The 21,988-nt window shown below is 39.5% G+C and overlaps 1 protein-coding gene across 3 annotated transcripts in view; it reads left to right on the top strand.

The window, feature by feature from the left end:
* The window catches only part of RCBTB2 (RCC1 and BTB domain containing protein 2), a 34,843-nt gene extending 13,296 nt beyond the window's left edge, over positions 1–21,547 (top strand). For all 3 annotated transcript variants that reach the window (XM_068418477.1, XM_068418492.1, XM_068418483.1), the window contains 8 exons: positions 577–735; positions 2,311–2,418; positions 4,696–4,838; positions 6,676–6,866; positions 10,780–10,906; positions 13,984–14,120; positions 14,738–14,868; positions 20,705–21,547. In XM_068418477.1, the coding sequence (XP_068274578.1) occupies positions 577–735; positions 2,311–2,418; positions 4,696–4,838; positions 6,676–6,866; positions 10,780–10,906; positions 13,984–14,120; positions 14,738–14,868; positions 20,705–20,845 (1,137 nt within the window). In that variant the 3' untranslated portion in view covers positions 20,846–21,547. The remainder of the gene's footprint in view (positions 1–576; positions 736–2,310; positions 2,419–4,695; positions 4,839–6,675; positions 6,867–10,779; positions 10,907–13,983; positions 14,121–14,737; positions 14,869–20,704) is intronic.
* The last annotated feature ends 441 nt before the right edge of the window (positions 21,548–21,988 follow it).

Raw genomic sequence — 21,988 nt, 5'->3', positions numbered from 1 at the left:
ACACAAATGTTTGATAAAAATGGAAAACCTGTTAGGGTCTAGCTGCTTTGAAGTGCGTGCAGAACATTGATTTTTGTGCCACATCTGCTTATAATAAGAAATAATAATTTCTGTGTAGAGGGCAGCCAGTTCCTTCCTATGCTGTACTCTACTGTAAATGCTTAATGGTGTTAAAGCTGACATTAATATAGATCACATTAATGTAAGGAGTTCTGCCCACCAAAGTAAAAAGTTTCTGTCATTTACTTTGAGGTGCCATTTATGTCCAGTTAGCCATTTTACTTTGGTTTCTGGAAACTAGCAATGAATTTTTCCAGCATTGATGCAACTGTCATGTTGCCTCTTACTTTTGATTGGAGGAACGTAAAAGAATGGAATGTATAAATATTATGAGTGGCATATTTTTGATAGAAACAATTAAATTGTAAACCTATGTATCTGCCTGGATCTTTAAAAGAACACATCAGCTTGAACTCAAAATGTAATTTTTTATGTGCATAACTTTTTTCTCTCTTGAATATGTACGTTGAACCGTATGTTGTATAGCCTTCTTTTATGGTAATTCTCTTACAACAGGTATACACGTGGGGTTATAATAACTCAGGCCAAGTCGGATCTGGTTCAACAGCTAATCAACCAATTCCTCGAAGAGTTACCAGCTGCCTACAAAATAAAATAGTAGTTAATATAGCTTGTGGACAGATGTGCTCTATGGCTGTGGTGGAGAATGGAGAGGTAAGGAACTTTAAGTGAATTTTCTGACTGAATTTTATTTTGTGTAATATCATGGGATGTAGATAATTTCAAACCTGTCAGTAGTGAGCTACTACTCAGAAAAGAAGTGTATCTTTCCAGACTACCTCAAAACTACCTGCTTATACTGCTTGTAAAAACCTTTGTCATAAATTGTCCTGCACATTCTGACATACTTAAGCGCATCATCCTATCCATGCTGATTATGATGTCTTCTTTAGAAAAGAGGTAGAGTGAAACAGGGAGAATTGTTCACTAACATTTGGTTTATGGCTTTTTGATTTATGGGATTACTCATAAAATTTAGTGGCTGTTGAAGTTGGCTTTGAGTTAAAGGAATTGAAGTATCAAATTTCAAATTTACTTGAAAATACAGTTATGAAGTAAAAATAGCATTGTGAAGGTCAGGAGATTTTTACAAATTTCGGGATTAAATCATATCGAATCTGTGTATGTATACTTAGTATTTCATGCTAGCTTCATTTTCACACATGTAAAAATAACTAAGTTTGTATCACTGATTTACTGATTTTTAGAGCTGGTATTATATTCTAGAAAAAAGGAAAGTGCTGATTAATATGTTACCCCACTGCTGTCTTTAGCTTTCATAGAAAAATAAGTTATTGTCTATACTAGAGTCTTCAGTATCAAGAATGTGCTAATAATCAGTGAATGCTATTTTAATTTTCCGTGCTCATATATGTACACTTTATCTCAAGAGAAAACAGAGAAAATAAAAGTACATTGCATATATTTGTTCTACTGCAGTACCCCTTGAATCAGTCTCATACTTTTTTATCCACATTGCAAAGATACAGAGGGGTTGTAGTGTTCTTGTTTTAGTTCATGAGCTGAAGATTTTGGGTAGTCTGCGTCCTCTTTAGCTCCGTTGCTCCAAGCATTTCAGTTTAGACCTAAGTAGCTATTGACTGTTTGCAGTAAAACATATGTCACTGAAATTATCGGAGCTCAGTATTTTCCCTTTTTCTTATGTTCAGCATAAACCTGTTAACAGCCTACTCAAACTGTTGTGCATAGCTTCCAGTTTATATATAGTTTTAGTGTGTTTTCTTTTCTGTTAGAGGATTTTTGAATGAGAAATTAGCTGTTTGAAAAGAGGAAATATTCATGCTGAATTTGCTCTGTACTGGGAGACAGCCATACGAGTCACTTATTTTCTACTCTTCATATAAAAATATTGTAGTCTTACATAATCTAACTCTTAAAGAGCAACATGAATATGGAGGTTTAGAGTTTTGGATGAGCATGCAGTTGGTATTTTAAATAGAAGCAGCATCCAAAATTTGCAGTGCAGGAAAAAATATGTGTGTGTAGAGATATATATATATATATATATGTATGTCTATATGTATGTTTCTATAGGTATGTATATATATGTGTGTTTGTGTGTATCTACATACAAAGTACAGATCCTAAGGTGTGAGGGCAGGAAATATTGAAGAAAATTATTATGGTAACTCTGAAGTAGTTAGTTATATTGCTTTCAAAAGAGGCAGATAGTAGGAAACAGTTAAAATCCCTGTCTCTGTTTTTAAGGTCTATGTCTGGGGTTACAATGGTAATGGCCAGCTTGGACTGGGCAGCAGCGGCAATCAGCCGACACCGTGCCGAATAGCAGCTTTGCAAGGCATTCGTGTACAGCGGGTATGTGTGTGATACTCCTTGTCAATCCCTTTATGAACAACTGAAAATATGCTAAGGCATATTCTACTTTTGTAAGAGATAATCCTTTATCTCTTTGTTTGAAGTGCCATTTATCAGAATAAAAACACGCGTGCGTCTTAAAATGGACCTCTGTCAGTAGGGGAGAAACTGTGACCGTATGGAGTTCAGTGGGAATTTTACTATTGACTTCAGTGAGGTCAGAATTTTACTTAAAGAGCACTAGGGCATTAGAAATGTTTGGTCTTTTTTTAAAAAAAAAAAAAAAGAATCCTGTTATTTTAGTAAATAAGAAAGTCTTCTTAGGCTACCTCATTCTTCATTAACCTCTGTCTTCTTTTCTGGGAAAATGCTGCAGTTTAGCATTTTGTGTTTCTGGCAGACTGAATATCACTTTTAGAATTGGACTCCAGCCACAGTGAGTAACTGGTGTTTGGAGCCTCAATAAAATGTCTCCAACTGGTTTTGGTCAACAGTTGGTCTTGATCTTGGGTGGTTATTACACTTCACCAAATAACTGGGCTGCCATCAACGTAACTAGCAAACTGATAACGTCTTTTGACTGATAAGAAATATTTAAAGTAACTGCAGAACTGATACTGAAAATTTTTAATTCATTTATCCAAAGTAGAGAGTACTGTCAGGAAAGTGACACATTCTGCTAGCAAACATTGGTTTTGTAAACTCGTGAAAATTTATAAGAGTGTTTTGAACTTTGGATCCTATTTATTACGTTTTCTCAGGGAAGTTTTGGATGTGGACTTGGCTGGTAACAATTGCTGTTGGAAAATAATGTAATAAAGTGAATATTATTTTTCCCTGTATTTCCATCCATTTCATTTGCTTCATATCGATTTATACCAAGTTGTAGACCTCCAATCAGTAAATAACTTAAAGATTTTTTTCATTTAAAGCACATCGCATGCTTCATCGATGTTAGTGGACTTACACGTACTTATGATATATCTGCTTTGCAGATTATGTAAAGATACGTAAGCTGGTTTTGAACAACGTGAATTGGTTACTGATAGCCATCTGGCTAGAACAGGTTACATTAACTCATGAAGGGCAAGACTGTTGCTGGTAATTTTGCCACTGTGTATCTGTATGTGGGGCAGATGCTACATATATAGATTGTAAAGTGGATACTCAAGCAACCCTATGCAGGGCACCTGGCGAGGCAGCTCAGCAGGAGCGAGTGGGTCCCCGCAAGAGGGTATGAGCTGACACGGTTGTGTGCTGCCATTGAGATGGAGAGTTTCATCTCTTCCCTCTCTTTCCTGGCTGGCTGCTTCTTTTGCTTACCTCGTGTGGGCACTGGTGGTCGTCAGGCCCAGCTGTGGAGAGTTTCCTTCCAGTAATGTAAGTTGTCTCAGAAGAGGGTCAGGTGAGCACTGGAACTGGCACAGGGAGGGGGCAGTTTTGTGTGGCTGGCAGTCGAGGAGGAGAGGAGCAGGTGGCTGAGAGAGTGAGAGTTGTTCAGCCTGGAGAAGAGAAGGCTCCGGGGAGACCTTCTAGCAGCCTTCCAGTACCTGAACGGGGCCTACAGGAAAGAGGGAGAGGGACGTTTTAGAAGGGAATGTAGAGACAGGACGAGGGGATAACGGTTTTAAACTGAAAGAGGGTAGATTTAGATGAGATATTAGGAAGAAATTCTTTACTGTGAGGGTAGTGAGACACTGGCACAGGTTGCCCAGAGAAGCTGTGGATGCCCCTTCCCTGGCAGTGTTCAAGGCCAGGCTGGATGGGGCTCTGAGCAACCTGGTCTAGTGGAAGGTGTCCGTGCCCATGGCAGGGGGTTTGGAACTAGATGATCTTTAAGGTCCCTTCCAACCCAAACCGTTCTGTGATTCTATGAGATAGGGAGACCTTGCCTGTTTTTAGAGTGGTAAGCTATTCGTATTGGAGCAGTTGCCCATAGAGCAAGGTCAGTGCAAGACTTGATCTGCCTTTTTCTGCATTTTTTCTGCGAACTGTTTGTATTTGTCATATAGCTTTCATTTTTTCTCAATTTCTAGCTATTCATTTGCTGTACTCTTGAGATTATCTGTCAGGGTTCCTCACTGATAAAATTTTTTTCCTCAAAGTCACCTCATCTACTCTGCTTCCCTTTTTAATAAGCTTACCTGTATTTGTAATTTTTGTAATTTTTACACTGGTATAGAATCAATAACATTAACGTATAGCATAAGATGTATCTGTCTCTGTTAACATACTGTTACATAAAAATGAGATTTTTCTTTTTATTATTCCTTATAGGTTGCCTGTGGCTATGCACATACATTAGTGCTGACAGATGAAGGTCAGATTTATGCCTGGGGAGCCAATTCATATGGCCAGTTAGGTACTGGGAATAAAAGTAACCAGTCTTACCCTACAACAGTAATTGTGGATAAGGACAGGTAATACTTACAGTCTAGCAGTCAGCCATTGGTTGGCATACTCTCAGAAGAGCTACAAAAAATTATGGCATTTTTAATCTATTTTTTTTAAGAAATAGCCTATAATTTTTTGCAGTGGTTCTTCTGCTAAATGTGAACAAGTTGAAAATTTGTCTGACATACAAAATCAATTCATTCAAGTTTGATTTTCACTGAAAGTGCTTGAATCTGCCCCATAGCCATCCTTGTGAAAGAGAAATTGAATGTTCTGAGCCCAAATGTGCTAATTTCTGCTTCAGCTCACACTCTACTTTATAGGCCTTCATTGCAGTTTCTCTTCAGTGGTTTGGTTTCATTGTTTGAAGTCAACGATAAAATCTTTATTGTCTCTGAATATAATTTGTATTTTAATATGCTACAAGAAGTACACACAGAAAAAGTGAAGAGTGGACATCTTCAATTTGTGTTATTTCTGCTATTAAACCTAGCTCATAACCCCAGGAGAGAGAGAAAGGGAGGAGTTCTTTCTTGGTACTGTTGCCGGAAAATTAAGCTTAGATTTTTACAAGTTAACTATTTTCCTGTAAGTCCTTGATGGGTAGTGGGGCAGTTATTTCTATTGCTAATGTAAAGCCAGGTATATATGTGGCCAGAAACTTGAATCTATTCCTTACTACTGAGGTCTTGATTTTGGCCTCCTGCTGTGAATAATAAGAAAAGTGAGATGTCCCTCTTAAACTTGTGTCTGTGTACATTATTGTGAGGAAGAGGCAACTCCTCTCTGCTGATGAGACATGTCCTGTTTTTGAATGTTGCTATTTCTTTATGTCTGTTTGTGCTTTTGCTTAAAATGTAACTGAATTTTTTCCAGACACTTTGGCTGCAGTTAAAATGTTACCACATTTTCATACAAGTTTTAATGTTTATACTGCCTTTCCCTTTTGTTGGCCAGAATATGCATTCCTGGTGTCAGTGAGAATATTACCTCACTAAAGCCTGCAAGATTTGTACATACAGCTTTAAACAAGTTGTTTCCTGGCTATTTTCCCCAGGCAGCTGGGAAAACAAGTAAACAAGCAGTAGTTCAGACTGCAAAACAGTGGATTGTGTCGTCTTGTACACAGTGGGAGTTTTGAAATCCTAAGTCAACTTTAGGATTAGTGAGATAGTCTAACATAGCTAAAATACACTTAGAAACAGGTTTGTGTGCTGTTTGGTTCTAAGTTTTAATTTTCAAAATGAAAGTCTCTTAAACATAAGTAATAATAATCGTATGAGTAATGCAACTTCAGTATTTTTTAATTAAAAGAAGTATGTTTAAATTGTTGGTTTGTAACCGTTACCAATAAGCAAGCAGGAAAAAAGTTTTTCATTAACTTTCAATTATAAGCCAAAATGCAAATTCCTTTTTTTTTTTTTTTTTTGGAAACGCCTCCTCATTTCCTTCTTCATCTTCTCCAAAGTACCCGTTCTCTACAGCTTAATGCAGCCACTCACCTCACTGCCCAGCACCACCGAGGACATTCAGAGACTTGAAACTCATCATAGCTTTGTTAGAGGGAGCCGAGGGGGTCAGTAGAGCACGTGCTGCAGCAGATATACTGCTGTGCTGCAACACTGTCTCCTGACTCCCAAGAAGCTTTTTTGCTGAGAAACTTTCTGAGTGCACGCTATTTGAAGAAACATTGACAGCCCTTTTACTTTTGCTACGTATGATCAGAAAACATTCTTTCTGTTGGGAGTGCATGATGCTTAGAAATATGTTTTGCACCAGAGAAAGACAGGAGATAGTGAGCTGCTTCACTGCATTTTGTTCTTATGAGAGTGACTCGCTTTTTTTGTTTGCTTATAAATTCAGAGTTATAGAGATTGCAGCGTGCCACTCTGCTCACACGTCGGCTGCCAAGACCCAGAGCGGCCAGGTGTACATGTGGGGCCAATGCCGTGGGCAGTCAGTGATCCTTCCCCACCTCACTCACTTTGCCTGCACGGACGATGTGTTTGCTTGCTTTGCTACCCCTGCCGTTATGTGGCGTCTTCTATCAGTAGGTGAGCTTAAATATTTTTTGTTTTGACATCTTCTAAATAGAATCATTAGTGCATAAAACAGTTGCATGTACTTGAAGCCTAAACTTAGTTTCTTGCAAAAATTGATGCTGGGAAGCGTAGTCATAATCATATATTACATATGTGTAAATGGTAATATGGGCTTGTAAAAATTGCTAAGGCCTGATGGCAGTGCCAAATGATTGTCTGTTTTATTGACGTGGTTTACTTGTGTGAGGAAATGCCTTGGGTTTGGGGAGGGGTTTTTTTGTGTAACCAGTGAATGTTACTGTACAATGGCCATGGGTGGAGAAGCTGAGTTTGAATATGGAGACTTTGAGGGAGCCATGCAGAACGTTTAGGAACCCTGAAGCTTTCTTTGATGCCCTTAAGTGGACTACTGAGAATTGAGGGAGCCAAATTCCTATGTTCAGAATTGGCCACAGACACTTAGAGTCTCATCACAAGTGATCACGACCTGGAGAGACAAGTTGCTGGATCTCAGATATTTGATTAACATTAAGGTCTGTCTTGCTCGCCTTGACTAGAAAGAGTTAAGTATATAGCATTGTCTAACAGAGAGCTCATTCTTCAGCTACAAATTCAATTCCATATTGGTTGCTAATAAAGTTACTGGCTTTGCTGACCTAATCAAAGATGAGACTCTTGGGGTTGTCTGTAGGTGTCATCTGGGAGCTTAAGCTAAAAGCTGGAATGCAGCAATTTGTTAATTTGTAATTTGAACTGTACTGAGTCCATCATGCTTCCATTCCACTTCTGTACTGCCTTTGTAATTGCTTTTGTGTTGCTGTATGCTTTTGTCTGACAATTGTAGAACACTCTTTGCTCCCTTGATGCCTTCTGGATGCCAAGGTAAGGAAATTCTGTTAATAGTACTCATATTTCAGCTTTGAGAGACTAGAGGATTAAATGGAGAATCCTGTTCTCAGGAAACTGCTTTGCCAAAATTCGTGTTTTAGGGCATAGTCCAAAGACGCACATTTTCTCTAGGCTGAGGCAGTTGTGCTCTCTAGGATAGCTTGTTCAGAACCGTAAGATATATGCTTAATTACTGTGGAAATTCTTAATATTCCTAATATTTGCCTTCTACTAATGAGATGTAAATTGTGTTTCTGCACTAAAATCCCAGGCAATGGGGTGGTTCATTCTATGTAAATGTGTGTTTGTCAGTTGTAAGTTCTACATAAAAGTATCTGTAGTATGTTCAGATTTTTCTTCCATAAGAATTGCTTGTTTTATGAAGGAAATGGGACATTATTAGTACATGTAGCTTAATCACAAATTCAGTTTTATGTATCTTCTTATGTACATTAGCAGGGTTCTGAAGCTCTTCAGCTTCCATTTCTTCTTGCCCAGTTAAAATATTACTTCATGTTATCAGAATTTCCCCTCCACTTTTTCTCTTACCTTCTCTTCTCAGTTTCGTGCAGAGTATTGAGGAATTTTTCAAAGGAGAGTGGAGGAAGGCAAGAAGCAAAACCTGCCTCTTTCCTTATTTTGTTCCTCACAGAGAAGACAACTGCTTGAGTGAGACTGAAACTGTCTGTCACAGTTTTTCAGTGCTCCTTTCTGCGAATTCACCTTTTCTTATCTTCTTTTACAAATACTCTTTTAGGTCAGCAATGCTTTTTTACATCAGCTAAGAGAGTCCTGAGTGGGATTATGTATGATCATTCATGTAATTATCACCTTTATGCTGAAGACTTCCAAGTGACCCATTTATTAATAAGCGTATTGCTCATTACTGCTCATAGATATTCACTCTCTTTAACACAGCATGGTTAAGACTACATTCGTAACTATTTCCCAACACATCTTTCATCTCTTCATTGTCACCGTGAACAATGCACCCAGCCTACTTGTACTGCTTCACACCTTGGGAGTAATTTTTTCATGTAGTAGCTTCTTTTATTTTTTTTTTGACCTTGACTTCTTGGACCCTTTGGAAATAATGTTGCAACGCTGTAAAACCGTACACTGTTACTGTAAAACACTGTGAAACCTTACAGGAGGAAAAGGTTATTTTATTTTTAAACAAAACTGATTTCAGATGCACTTTCAAACCCACGTTCTTGTATGTGCCAAGTGATCTGTCCAGTATCCTGGCACTAAAATGTGTATTCAGGTGGTCTGATCAGGGTTCCTTGTGATGACACAGGATAAAGGATTCTGGCTATCAGGCCCTCATCATGTCTCCTGGGTTCCTGTTATTTTGGTGACTCTGTGCTGGTTTCGGCTGTGCCTTTTTGCAAGCTCTAGGAGCTGAGAGTGACTTGTCTCTTCACGCTGTCCCACCTTGGCAAGTCATCAGGACTGACTCACTGTTGTTTGTCTCCTGATGTATATGTGGTGAGAATCATCAGGCAGCTGCATCCTAGGATCTTAACATCTGCTGAACCAGGTGCCATGGACATCTGCCATGCTTCTCTGTCTGTTGTATTCTGGTGCTTCCACACTCAGGCGTTCCCATTCATTCCCCGTTTGTGGCAGTTCTAACATTTCTATTGCAAGTCTTAGCACTGACTGGTAAGGAGTTTTCTTGGCTTTGCGCCTTGTGAGTGTGAACTGCCTCTTCATTTCCATCCCCAGGTTCCCCCTTCACTGCTGTAACAAATAAGAGCACCCATTTTCCCTCTAAGAATTTCATAACTGAACCCCACTATATTCAGTTTACCTCTGCTGACTGGGGATGTGTATAGGTGGACATCTCAATTGCCAGTTAACTTTGAAGAAGAGCTTCAGGTTTGCATTGGTTGTTAAAATTATTACTTATTTGAATAGCAGAGGTCTGAATAAATAAACCACATTGTACAAAATAAGAACTAACAATGTATTTTACAGTATCATTATTTCAGAAGGATTTTTTATCATCATTACATTGTATTTCTTGGCCCTCAATCCTTTTACCAGTAATCCAACGCACTTCGATAATTATTGCCCTAATTGGGTATACCTGAACATAAGGGACATCCTCTAAATGAAATGAAAAAATAATTGTGCTAAATGAAGTGTAACAGTATCAAACTGTGTGTGTTAAGTTTTTTTCTAGAGCTTGTGGTGAAGGTCTTTCCATTTCCAGCAGAATACTGTTCTTATTTCTTGCTTGGTAGGTTACAGGACTTAGCATTTATGCAGTTTTCTGTAGAGAACAGCTATTACTGACCCACAAAATTTGCATAAACCAATAATGTGTATTTATATGGTAAGAAGACAAAATGTTTTCTGGGCTAAGAATGAGGTTTGGGGGGTTTAATTTTTCAGTAGTATTAAAGAAGATAGGTAGGTCTCTGAAGGTACCAGATACGATGGAGATTTGGAAACAGGCCAGGAGATAAAGATTTGTATGCAGGCAATGGATGACTTTTCAAGGCTATCATCTGGTAACTTCATAATGCAAGTATCACGTACTCAGTGGGATATACAAACAAGTGACACAAACAGGAATATGCAGACGTTCACACAGAGTGCTTCTAACACCGTGAGTCTGGGGAAAACACTTTTTGAATAGGCTTGTAACCTTTTGGGTATCTTATAATAACTAACACTTTTCATTTAGAATAATTTACCCAGTATCAACTGATTGCATTTGCTATCAGATGCAGCATTAAACTTCTGAGACTGTGTTAAATTTTTCTTTCTGGCCTTATGCAGATGAGTTAGAGGAGTGGGAATTATGTTTTTTTTTAATAGGGATATTTTTTTTGAGTAGGAAACTAGTAAGGACTGAAGAAAGCTGCCCTTTATTTGCTTTTCTGTGTGTTCAGTATGCTGGGTTTTTTTGCTAGCCTTAAAGAGATGTCGTATTTATTAAGAGTGTTAATTGCTGACAGATACTCAAGATGTTATCGTGAGAGACACTTGTATTACTTACTACTAATTCCGCTTTTTATTCTAGAGCCTGATGACCATCTAACAGTAGCCCAGTCACTAAAGAAGGAATTTGACAACCCTGAAACCGCAGACCTGAAGTTTCTAGTGGATGGAAAATACATTCATGTTCATAAAGTTCTTCTCAAAATTAGGTAAGGCACAAACTGTATAGTTCAATATAAAATAAACTGTATAGTGTAATCCACTGTGCTGAGTAATTACTGCTCAAAATTCTTGACTTATTCTTACAAACTCCCTTTTCCCTCAGCCATGGGATTCACCTCCTATTCTTCACTGTTACTCTCTTTTCCTCATTTCCTCACTGCGTGGAATCACCAAACGTGCTGCTTACTACCAGCCTTTTCATCACTTCCCTCCATCTGACGTGTATACTCCTTCGTGCTACCTAAATGGCCTTGACCCTGATTTCTAATAACCTTTTCCTGCTGAGGAAAATGCTCACTTCTTTCTGCTGCCTTCCCAGTACTTTGAATCAGCTTTTCCTCCTTTACATGCTTGGCTTCCTCCACTGGGATGATTTGAGGGTTTTGTGTTTATTCTTGCCTTTCTTTCCTTCCACAGGACCCTTCAGTTGTTTCAGCAACTTCTGTAGATGCTCTTCAGATTACCTTTTTTTCCCCTTTTTTGTCAGATTTCTTATCCTACTTGTTTTAAACCTTATCATCAGTGAATTTGAATTTTAAGCTGGCTTCTCTTTTTATTTTTACAGCTTTTTGCAAGTTAAGGCCACTTTACAGTGAGATTTGACATATGCAGATCTACAGAGTAATCACATTGTTATTAACATGCAGAGATTAGTTTGTTATTGCTGACGCAGTTTCTGCTAGGATATTCCAGAGACACTGCTTTAGATCTCTTCTGTCTTGCTAACTGCTTCTGCTTTATCCTCCTCGTCGTTAGAATAGTTTTTCCTCTTTGCTATTTTCTTTCTCAAACTGCTTGGCTATCTCATCCTGCTTATCACTGCCTTCGTCTTCCTACTTTTGCTCCCGAGTCCCGTTAGTGATTTCTTGTATATTACTGCATGAAATTAAAGCTCCTTGTTAATTCTTGCCTGCCCCTTTTTTTGGTCTTTTCTGCTCTCTTACTACTCCAATTACCTGTAGTACTGTTTTCTTCCCTTTACTGGTTTTATTACTTGCACGTTACACTCGTGCCTTTAGTTCACCCTCTTTGTTTGGAATGCCATGTGTCCTTCATCAGAAACCGCTTCAAATCTGCTGTATCCCTAAAATGTTTCTGAGGTTCTTTTTGCTGGTAATCAGACTATATGTAACTTTTCCTCATTTCTTTTTTCTTGCTCTACTTTTCTCAGATTATATGGCATTCTGGGAAGGAAATGTGTATAATTCTAAAATGGATTTAAATGTCTGGCATTATCAAAATAATATGCAGGAATAATAAAGCATCAGGCACAGTCTGTAGAATTAATATTTTCTTTAAGCTTATTAGTCTCATGATGCAACTGGATCAGAAGATAGTGTATTTAACATGGTATTTTGCAGCACTCAGCCTGTTCCAGAGCATTGTCATGAATGCAGCGCTGGTAAAAGTTCCTTTTCATTATCCAGTCATTTCTTTACCTCTTATGAAGACTTTTTTCCATCTTGTTCTATGCCCACTGTTGAACTAGATCATATTGTCGGTGGTTATTAGCTTGCGATGGTGGTGAAATGGCAGGGCAACGCCCAGCTCAGTGAGAGGCTGGGCCAGCAACATACTGCCTGCAGAAACAGATACATATGGTTGTACAGGTGGGATTCGTCTGCTCTGCGTTTAGCCAGCCAAAATTTGGTGTCTGGTCTGTCTCTACTGCGAGATAAGAGAGGAGGAGAGAGACACTCCAAAGGATAAGTCACTCCAAGGTACTTTGGAGACTGAAGGATGAGTACCAACTGATTTTTATATATTTACTTATTTATTTTTTGGGAGCAATGTGCACCACCTTCTCTCTGACTTTTTACTTTCGCATGGTGCCATTGGGGCAACAGACCATTCCCAAGGTATATTCCGCAGCATGGTCACCATCACTTAATGTGAGGCTCTGGGAAACAAAGCAATGGGGTTTGGTCTGCCTCTTCCAATGCCAGAATGTGGTACAAGATGGGGCAGAACCTAGATAATGACTTTTTAATTCTTTATGAATTCAACTTGATGTTTATTTATTTTATTTAAAAAAGTAAAATACTAAGAAACAAAATTCTTTAAATAACCAGTAAAATCAAATGTGAAAAAGGTAAATTAAGTGATAAAAGAAGTAATTATTTTTCATTTGTATCTAAGTTATGCTGTCTTTATGATGTAGGCTTGTCCCAGCATCATTAAAAGGAAACCAATCTACCTTTTGCATAAAAGTTTTACTAAAAGAAAAGCAAATTCTGATGTGGGAGAGTTAGAAATTAAGTAGTGTAGTATAAAAGAGTCCAATTAAATTGTGGCTGTTACAGGAAAAGTTACCTGAGGTGGTGATGTACATTTCCATCAGCAAAAATTTTGAAAACAATTCAAATGTTACAGGGTGGTTTTTGGGAAGCAGTAAGTTACAGTGAGTTGTAAGTTACTGTGAGCTGTAAGTTGCAGAGTACAGCTATCAAAGGCAGTACTTTTGCCTTGTTTGTATCTTGTCTGTCACAAAAGGAGTCAGACTTACAAGAAGAAGGTGATGAAAGATCTGGGTGAGAGTGGCTTCACTTTCAATATTTTAATCCTTGAGTGTAATGATTAAATCTAATGCTAAATTGTGTATGGACTCTGACACTGGAATAAATGTTATCTAAAATACTAATAAATTCCCTCCTCACTAGATCATGTTGGAGGAAGCAGGTTGAAATGTGAGAATTGTCTACCTTAATTGTAAACTTTTATCTATTACGAGCCAGGTAATAAAATTCATAGTTAATGTGTAACGTATTTAAGAAAATGACATCAAAAACACATGGACCATCCTTAAAGATATTGTAAGTAGAAATGGAGCCTGCTATAAAATATTAATAACAGAAATAAAGGAAAATTCTGAATAATATATATATAAGGCTTATAAAGCTTAAAGAAATTAATGTGTTTAAACCAAGAAATCATGTAGCTAGAGTTTATGGTTGTGTATTTAGTCTGTTATGATGGATTTTTATTTTTTTTGCCAACTTCTTGCTGCAGCTCATCTTTCAAGCTAAACTCTTTACAGTATACAATCTTTGTCCATGTTTTGTAGGTGTGAACATTTTCGTTCCATACTGAATAATGATGATGAAATTATAGAAATGAGTGAATTTTCTTATCCCGTTTACCGAGCCTTCTTGGAATACCTGTATACAGACAACATTAGGCTCCCTCCTGAAGATGCAATAGGTACTTGCCGTAAATGGAACTAACTCTAGGTTTCTGTTTCTGAAAAGTTCAATTTGTGTGTCGTAACAGGGTGAAGAAAGCAGGGCTTGTTAATTTTAGTTTTATTAGCGCTTAAATCTTGAGTTTGACAGGTGTCAAGAAGAAGGGATGCAATAGCAGAAAACATGCCCAAGAGAATAAGTGGTGGGGATGCAATAAGATCAAAGATGCAATATGTTCAAAAAGAACTTATTGTTTCTCATATTAAGAACTCTTTTTTTCCTTAAAAAGGCACTAATGCTACCCTAAAACTTTTCTGTTTGAGTAGCAGTGGCGATGTGATCATGAATGAAAAGGGAGCTGTTCCCGCATGAATCTGAGAGGATGTAAGTCACTAATTGGTGCCTAGAATGAGATACAATACAGTGAACAAGAAGACAGAACACTTGCATAGTAATAAAAGGGTCTCTTTTTGATATGTCTTTTGAGGACCTTTAAAAATGCACACATCATATAGGGAATAAAAATAGAACAAGTCTTAGATTAATTCAGCCTAAAACAATAGGCTAATTGATTAATTTGAAAAGAAATGAATAAGTTTTGCACCAGGGTACTTAAAGCTGTGTGAATTTTCACAGGACTGCTAGATTTGGCAACACTGTATAGAGAAAACAGATTGAAAAAGCTTTGCCAGCAAACGATCAAACAAGGCATTTGTGAAGAGAATGCCATTGCTCTTCTTTCTGCTGCTGTCAAATACGAAGCTCAGGTAAGGAGAACTTCTCTTCAGGCAAACAGTTGTTTTCTGAGAAACTAAGCTGTTTATATTAAACATAACTGCATTTAACTGATGAAGCATGATTACTGCAATTTCCCTTTCTGGCTTCCCAGACGTTTATTCCCCCCGCTTTTAAGCTGTAAAAAAATGCAGCTACTAGTGTTTTCTTCCTGGACTTTTGGCTTGCACCTGTGAGTCAGGATTCTTAATCTGCTTCCTGCCTTGTCATCTGGCACGGCACAGCATGCAAATTTCTCACTGCCATTTGCTTCTCCACCTTCGGATTTTGCGTTGCTTATTCGCTTCCTGAGTTCTCCACCTGCTCATTTTGTCTGCCCATGTCTGGTACAGTCATTCTGGTCCTGCCTTTTACAGGCAATGGGAGAATTTACCTGTGAAGTCCCTCCCTGTTTACACTCACGCTTATATAAAAAATCCACTTTTGCCATGTTGTTTACAATGAATCCTGCTGACATACAACAAATTACCTATTGTTATTCCTCTCCCCATATCCTGTCATATGGTCTGCCCTTGGCTCTGGAATGTTTCACTAGCACTCAACCTGTTATCAGCAGTACTGCAAGCGCTTCTTTTTTTTTGTAAACAGAGGAATACTTTCAAAGATGTTTTCCTTTTCTCAGCTTCTTAGTGCTATGCTGATTGTGGAAATAACGATGTGGTGGTTTTTATTATTCAAGAAGCCTGCGTATGTATTTTAGACTTGGTAGCCGTTGTTATAACTGAGCATCTTAGTTGAGAGGTCCTCATCTTTCTGTTCAAGATTTCTTCTGCTTTATAAGAATAAAATTAATATAGCCAAATGGAAGATTACAGAATCACAGAATCACAGAATGTTAGGGATTGGAAGGGACCTCGAAAGATCATCTAGTCCAGTCCCCCTGCTGGAGCAGGATTACCTAGACCATATCACACAGGAACGCGTCCAGGCGGGTTTTGAATGTCTCCAGAGAAGGAGACTCCACAACCTCTCTGGGCAGCCTGTTCCAGTGTTCGGTCACCCTCACCGTAAAGAAGTTTTTCCTCATATTTATGCGGAACCTCCTGTGTTCCAGCTTGCACCCATTGCCCCTTGTCCTGTCAAGGGATGTCACTGAGAAGAGCCTGGCTCCATCCTCATGACACTTGCCCTTTACATATTTATAAACATTAATGAGGTCACCCCTCAGTCTCCTCTTCTCTAAGCTAAAGAGACCCAGCTCCCTCAGCCTCTCCTCAGAAGGGAGATGTTCCACTCCCTTAATCATCTTCGTGGCTCTGTGCTGGACTCTCTCTAGCAGTTCCCTGTCCTTCTTGAACTGAGGGGCCCAGAACTGGACACAATATTCCAGATGCGGCCTCACCAGGGCAGAGTAGAGGGGGAGGAGAACCTCTCTTGACCTGCTGACCACACCCCTTCTAATCCACCCCAGGATGCCATTGGCCTTCTTGGCCACAAGGGCACACCGCTGGCTCATGGTCATCCTGCTGTCCACTAGGACCCCCAGGTCCCTTTCCCCTACGCTGCTCTCCAACAGGTCTGTCCCCAACTTGTACTGGTACATGGGGTTGTTCTTGCCCAGATGCAGGACTCTACACTTGCCCTTGTTATAGTTCATTAAATTTCTCCCCGCCCAACTCTCCAGCCTGTCTAGGTCCCTCTGAATGGCTGCGCAGCCTTCCGGCATCTCAGCCACTCCTCCCAGTTTGTGTCATCAGCGAACTTGCTGACAGTGCACTCTATTCCCTCATCCAAGTCATTAATGAATATATTGAATAGTACTGGTCCCAGTACCGACCCTTGAGGGACTCTGCTAGACACAGGCCTCCAAGTGGACTCTGTCCCATTGACCACCACTCTCTGGCTTCTTTCCTTCAGCCAGTTCACAATCCACCTCACTACCCGATCATCCAGACCACACTTCCCCAGTTTAGCTGCGAGGATGCTGTGGGAGACCGTGTCAAACGCTTTACTGAAATCGAGATAGACCACATCCAGAGCTTTACCATCATCTGTCCACCGGGTTATGTCCTCATAAAAGGCTATCAAGTTGGTTAAGCATGACTTCCCCTTGGTGAAGCCATGTTGAGTGCCCCTAATGATCCCCCTATCCTTGATGTGCCTAGAGACAGCACCAAGAACAAGTTGTTCCATCACCTTTCCGGGGATGGAGGTGAGGCTGACCGGTCTATAGTTCCCCGGGTCCTCCTTCTTGCCCTTTTTGAAGACTGGAGTGACATTCGCTTTCCTCCAGTCCTCAGGCACCTCTCCCGTTGCCCACGACTTAGTAAAGATGATGGAGAGTGGCCTAGCAATGACTTCCGCCAGCTCCCTCAGCACCCGCGGGTGCATCCCATCAGGGCCCATGGATTTGTGGACGTCCAGGTTGCTTAATTGGTCCCTGACCCAGCCCTCATCTACCAAGACAGATTCCTCCTCTATCCTGACTTCTTCTGGGGCCTCAGGGGTCCGGGGCTCCTCAGGACAGCCTCCAGCAGTATAGACAGAGGCAAAGAAGGCATTCAGTAACTCCGCCTTCTTTTTATCCTCTGTCTCCAGGGCCCCCACCTCATTCATCAGTGGGCCTACATTGCCTCTAGTGTTGGTTTTACCTGCAATGTATTTGAAGAAGACCTTTCTGTTGTCCTTGACCTCTCTTGCAAGGTTTAATTCCAAGGAGGCCTTAGCTTTCCTAGTTGCCTCCCTACATCCTCTGACAACAGACTTATATTCCTCCCAAGTGGCCAGCCCCTCCTTCCACGATCTGTACACCCTCTTCTTCCACTTGAGTTTGCCCAGCAGTTCTCTGTTTAACCATGCAGGTCTCCTGGTACCCTTCCTTGACTTCCTACCTGCTGGGATGCTCTGATCTTGAGCTCGGAAGAAGCAGTCCTTGAATGCTAACCAACTATCTTGGGCCCCCTTACCTTCTAGTACCCTGTCCCATGGGATTTCCCCTAGCAATTGCTTGAAAAGGCCAAAGTTGGCCCTCCTGAAGTCCAGGGTTGCGATTCTGCTAGCTATTCTGTTCCTGCCACATGAGATCCTGAACTCTACCATCTCATGGTCACTACAACCAAGGCTGCCCTCAACCTTCACCGCTTCAACCAGACCCTCCTTGTTAGTTAATTACCTATTAAAAGAGCCAAAATATGTATCTGGTGACAATGTTTTTTAAAAATACTTGCTTTTTTGCTTTTGCCTGGCTGTGAAATGTAGAATGAAGTTTTAAAGGAGAGGCTAGAAGTGTAATACGGTGGATTAATAAACAGTTCCAGGTATAGGAAGCAAGTAGAAAGAAAGGACTGAAAGAAAAAAACGAGTTAAAAATGTTGCAGTAGTCGGTGCTGTATGGAGGCTGCGTACTAGATGAGATGAATTTGTGTAGGAGTTGCAAAGAGGAGGCTGGAAGTCAGTGAGTTTTGTAAAGCTAAAGGAGATAACATCGGATTAGGAGATAAGAAGATTATCAGCTGCTGATTACAAGGCAGTTGTAACCAAGGTATCGGTAACGGAAGGCATGAACAGCTGAGGCAAAGAGGAGTTGTGCTTTCAATGTGTTATTGTGGCAGAAGCTCAGCAGATCAGGGAAGACTGGACAGGAAGGGAGGACCCAATGATTTGATTCTTTTAACAGCCGTTTTCCTGAAAAATTTACTCTGGAGTTTCTCCTCTTACAAGCTTTTCAACAGTTTTGAACATCTTCAGAGCAGAAGTACCTTTAGTTGAACTGCATCAGGTGAAGTAGTTAAAGAGTAGTTAAAGATACATTTAGGAGTACTGTGAAGTAGTAAAACTAGCCTGGACAAAGTACTAGAGTTCATAAAGGCTGAAACACAATAAAAGGGATTGGCCAGATGACTAAATATATGTTATCCTCCTCTTCCTTCTATGATTCAGTGGTTTATTCTGTAGACCTAGTATTCTTTCAAAACATGTAATATTTTAACACGGTCATCAGATGATTAATTGTTTCGCATGCCCCAGGTGCAGCATGTGCCACACTCAGGAGTGCATTGTTGCCCTCCTCCCTGCATCCACAGCTCAGAACGGGGTGTAGTAGAACTGCTGCTGCAGAGGAAGCGCAGCAAAGACTTACTTATCGAAGACATGGGATAGTCTCTGTCCAAGGAATTGTGAAGTCAGCCAGGATCTTTTAGCATACTGCATTAATATAGTAAAAACTGGTTTGAGAACCATTTGCAGGGTATCGGCCCTTCAGTAGAAAACTGTCCAAAGAAGGATTATGAAAGAGGCCTAATGTTTTGGAAGTTTGCAAAGATAGAATTAATTCAATTTTTTGTCACTAAATGTGAACACTGCAAGTGAAAGTTTACAGTGCTGTGTCATCTGCCATTAACATATCAAATTACCTGAAAACTGACTTGGCTGCTGTATACATCTGTTAGGATTAAAAATGCTTGAGAATATTTTGTCCTATCCTCAGAAGATGTAAAGTTTCTGCTACGAGTTATTTTAAAGCATATTTCTAATATACACTGTAGCAAATTTTAGATTAATTATCTTCTATATAACAGAATTAAAAGCCAGTATTTCTTGAAACTGCAAAATTAGTGACCAGGATTCTGTGATATCTGTGGTCCTCTTCATAGATCAGTACCAGAAAAGGTAGCTGCTGTTCATTTTATTTAGTGTAAAAGTTTGCACATCATTGACTGTAAAGCAACTCAGGTTCTGGCAGTGGCGTTTCAGAGGTCTGCTGAAACTTAAGCTGTCAGTGTCTTTGATTTTCTGCGTTTTTCATTTCTTTTACGTTTTTGTGTGCTTGGCCTCTGTTAAAGCTTTAGTTACATCTTGACAGAGGCAAAAGACTTCAACCATTCAATCTAAGGCAAAAGTTTCAAAGGGAAATGCACAGGTATTCTGCTAAATTTCTTTCTACTATTAGTTCCTGGCTGCAATGTTTGTATAGTTAACATAGAGTAAAACTGGTGTGGATTAAGAGACCTCTTTTTGCTGTAACCCTTGAAGAGTTTATAGATCCTGGATCACACTGCCAGTTCAGACTTGCCTTGCTGCTGGTTCCAGCTCTGCTTGCTGCAGAAGGTAATTAATTTTCCTTCAACAGCAAGTTGTTGCATGGAAACCAGCTAAAGGGGATCGACCCACTGCATGGAGAGGAGGATTGCCACTGCTGCGAGGAGTTAGAGTGGGCAAAATTTCCTGTGTGAAATCATGGTTGTATGAATTTCCTGTGTGAAACAATGGCTTGTACCTATCCTGCACTGAGTATCTGAATATCCTGTTACAGCAAGAACAGGAGAAGACTGAACCTTTTTTGCTCTCTAGGAATCCCCATTCCTAGATAGGGGGACAAAATTCCTAGGTTCGCCATGAAAGATACGGGTATCCTAACATCCAGTTTGTGTTCAGCGAGCATCATCGAATGTTACATCATATTTTGGTTTTATTTTTCAGCAAGACTAGGATATCTGCTGTTTTTCACAGGACCACTACTGAATTCAGTGCAGGGAGAAAAAGAAAGGAGTTACTGATGCTCTAGTAATTTTATGTGGGGAAAGTTGACGGTTTCACTTATTAATAACTTTTCTAATGAGCTCAGTAAATGTGATGGATTTCTAGAGTCGATTTAGGTGGCCATTCCTGTTTTCTCGGAGGGAGGTTTATTGAATAGTTTGTACGAACAAATTTCATCCTATCATTTGTGATCTAATCAAACTGATTAGAAAAGGGATTGGTAATGTGAACAACCTGGTATATTCTCTGCTAATTAAATGACAAATTTGAAACAGAAAAATAATACTTTTGTTATCATTCATAATACAAATTACCTCAATTTGTTCCTAGGACTTGGAAGAATTTTGCTTCAGATTTTGCATAAACCACTTAACTGTTGTTACACAAACTCAAGGCTTTGCAGAAATGGACCACGACCTCCTGAAAAACTTCATTAGCAAAGCAAGCAGAGTGGGAGCATTCCGAAATTGAGGTCTGACTACCACCAAGCTGAAGAGCACATCCTCTTCCCTCCTGAAAATACTTCTCCTTTGGAGAACTTATCCATGGTCAGAATGGGCAAAGGTTTGGAAAGAAAGACTCAGTGTCCATCAGCATAAAAATGTGTAGAAGGCCATTAATGTATAGGTTTTGTAAAGATGGCTACAGCATAGATGTATGGTGGAAGTTCACTGCCAACAGTCAGAATTTAACAACAAAAATCTAATGCAGTAACTACCCTTTCCCACTTAAAGTCAAGCAAACTGAGCTATCATTATCTTGTCTAATTTGAGTTTTTTCATTTTTTTTTCTCTTTTTTTTTTTTTTAAACAAGCTGCATTTGGATTTTATGGGACAGTGACCTGTTTGTTGCTAAAACTTTCATAGTATAATTTTATCACCAAACTAAGTTAATATGCCATAGTGGGCTGCTTTGTGCCTGGTTTGTCATCCGGTGAAGATGATGATAGATACAAACTTGTTTTTCTGAACATATGGTAAAATAATAAATTCTTCAGGATGAGAGGCTTTCTGATTGGTAGGAGGATATGTCTCACTTGGTGTTTATTTGGAGTGTAAATGCATAAGCCCTGAAGAGCTTCAGCTGTATATTACAGTTTTGAGTTTCTGGCACTTATGTTCATTTTTCTAGACAGAATGAAAAAAATCTTCCTTTCCATGACACCAAGCACATTCCCTGGCACCCCGATGGGCCAGGAAGCATTCACAGTATTTGTCTGGATGTGAATTATTGTGCTGTGTGTTTTGGTACTCAGAAAACCATCTGGTTGCTTGTTACCAAGAAAAAGAAACCCAGACAAAATCTCAAGGAAAGGGAAGTTCCACTTGAGGTTTGTTTGTTCCTGTCTTACTAGATCATCTAAAGAAAAATGGAGAAAAAGATAGTTTCGAAGTGATAAAAATGGGTCTTACAATTAAATCATGAGAGCGAAACATTATTTTCCATGTAGCAATGAGGATGCCTTGTCCAAATATATTGTTTCAGGTTCTCCCTTGGTCAGTGCTGTGAGGTGACCATACCATGTACCTTATATGCCTGGCTTAGGTGAGAGGAGTTGCCCTCTGGACAAGCCTCTCTCTCGGGACTGACCATCGAGGGGACTGGATGGCTAA

The sequence above is a fragment of the Nyctibius grandis genome, chromosome 2 (genome assembly GCF_013368605.1).
Source record: "Nyctibius grandis isolate bNycGra1 chromosome 2, bNycGra1.pri, whole genome shotgun sequence".
NCBI classification, from domain to species: Eukaryota; Metazoa; Chordata; class Aves; order Nyctibiiformes; family Nyctibiidae; genus Nyctibius; species Nyctibius grandis.
This window is presented reverse-complemented; position numbering and strand designations above follow the sequence as displayed.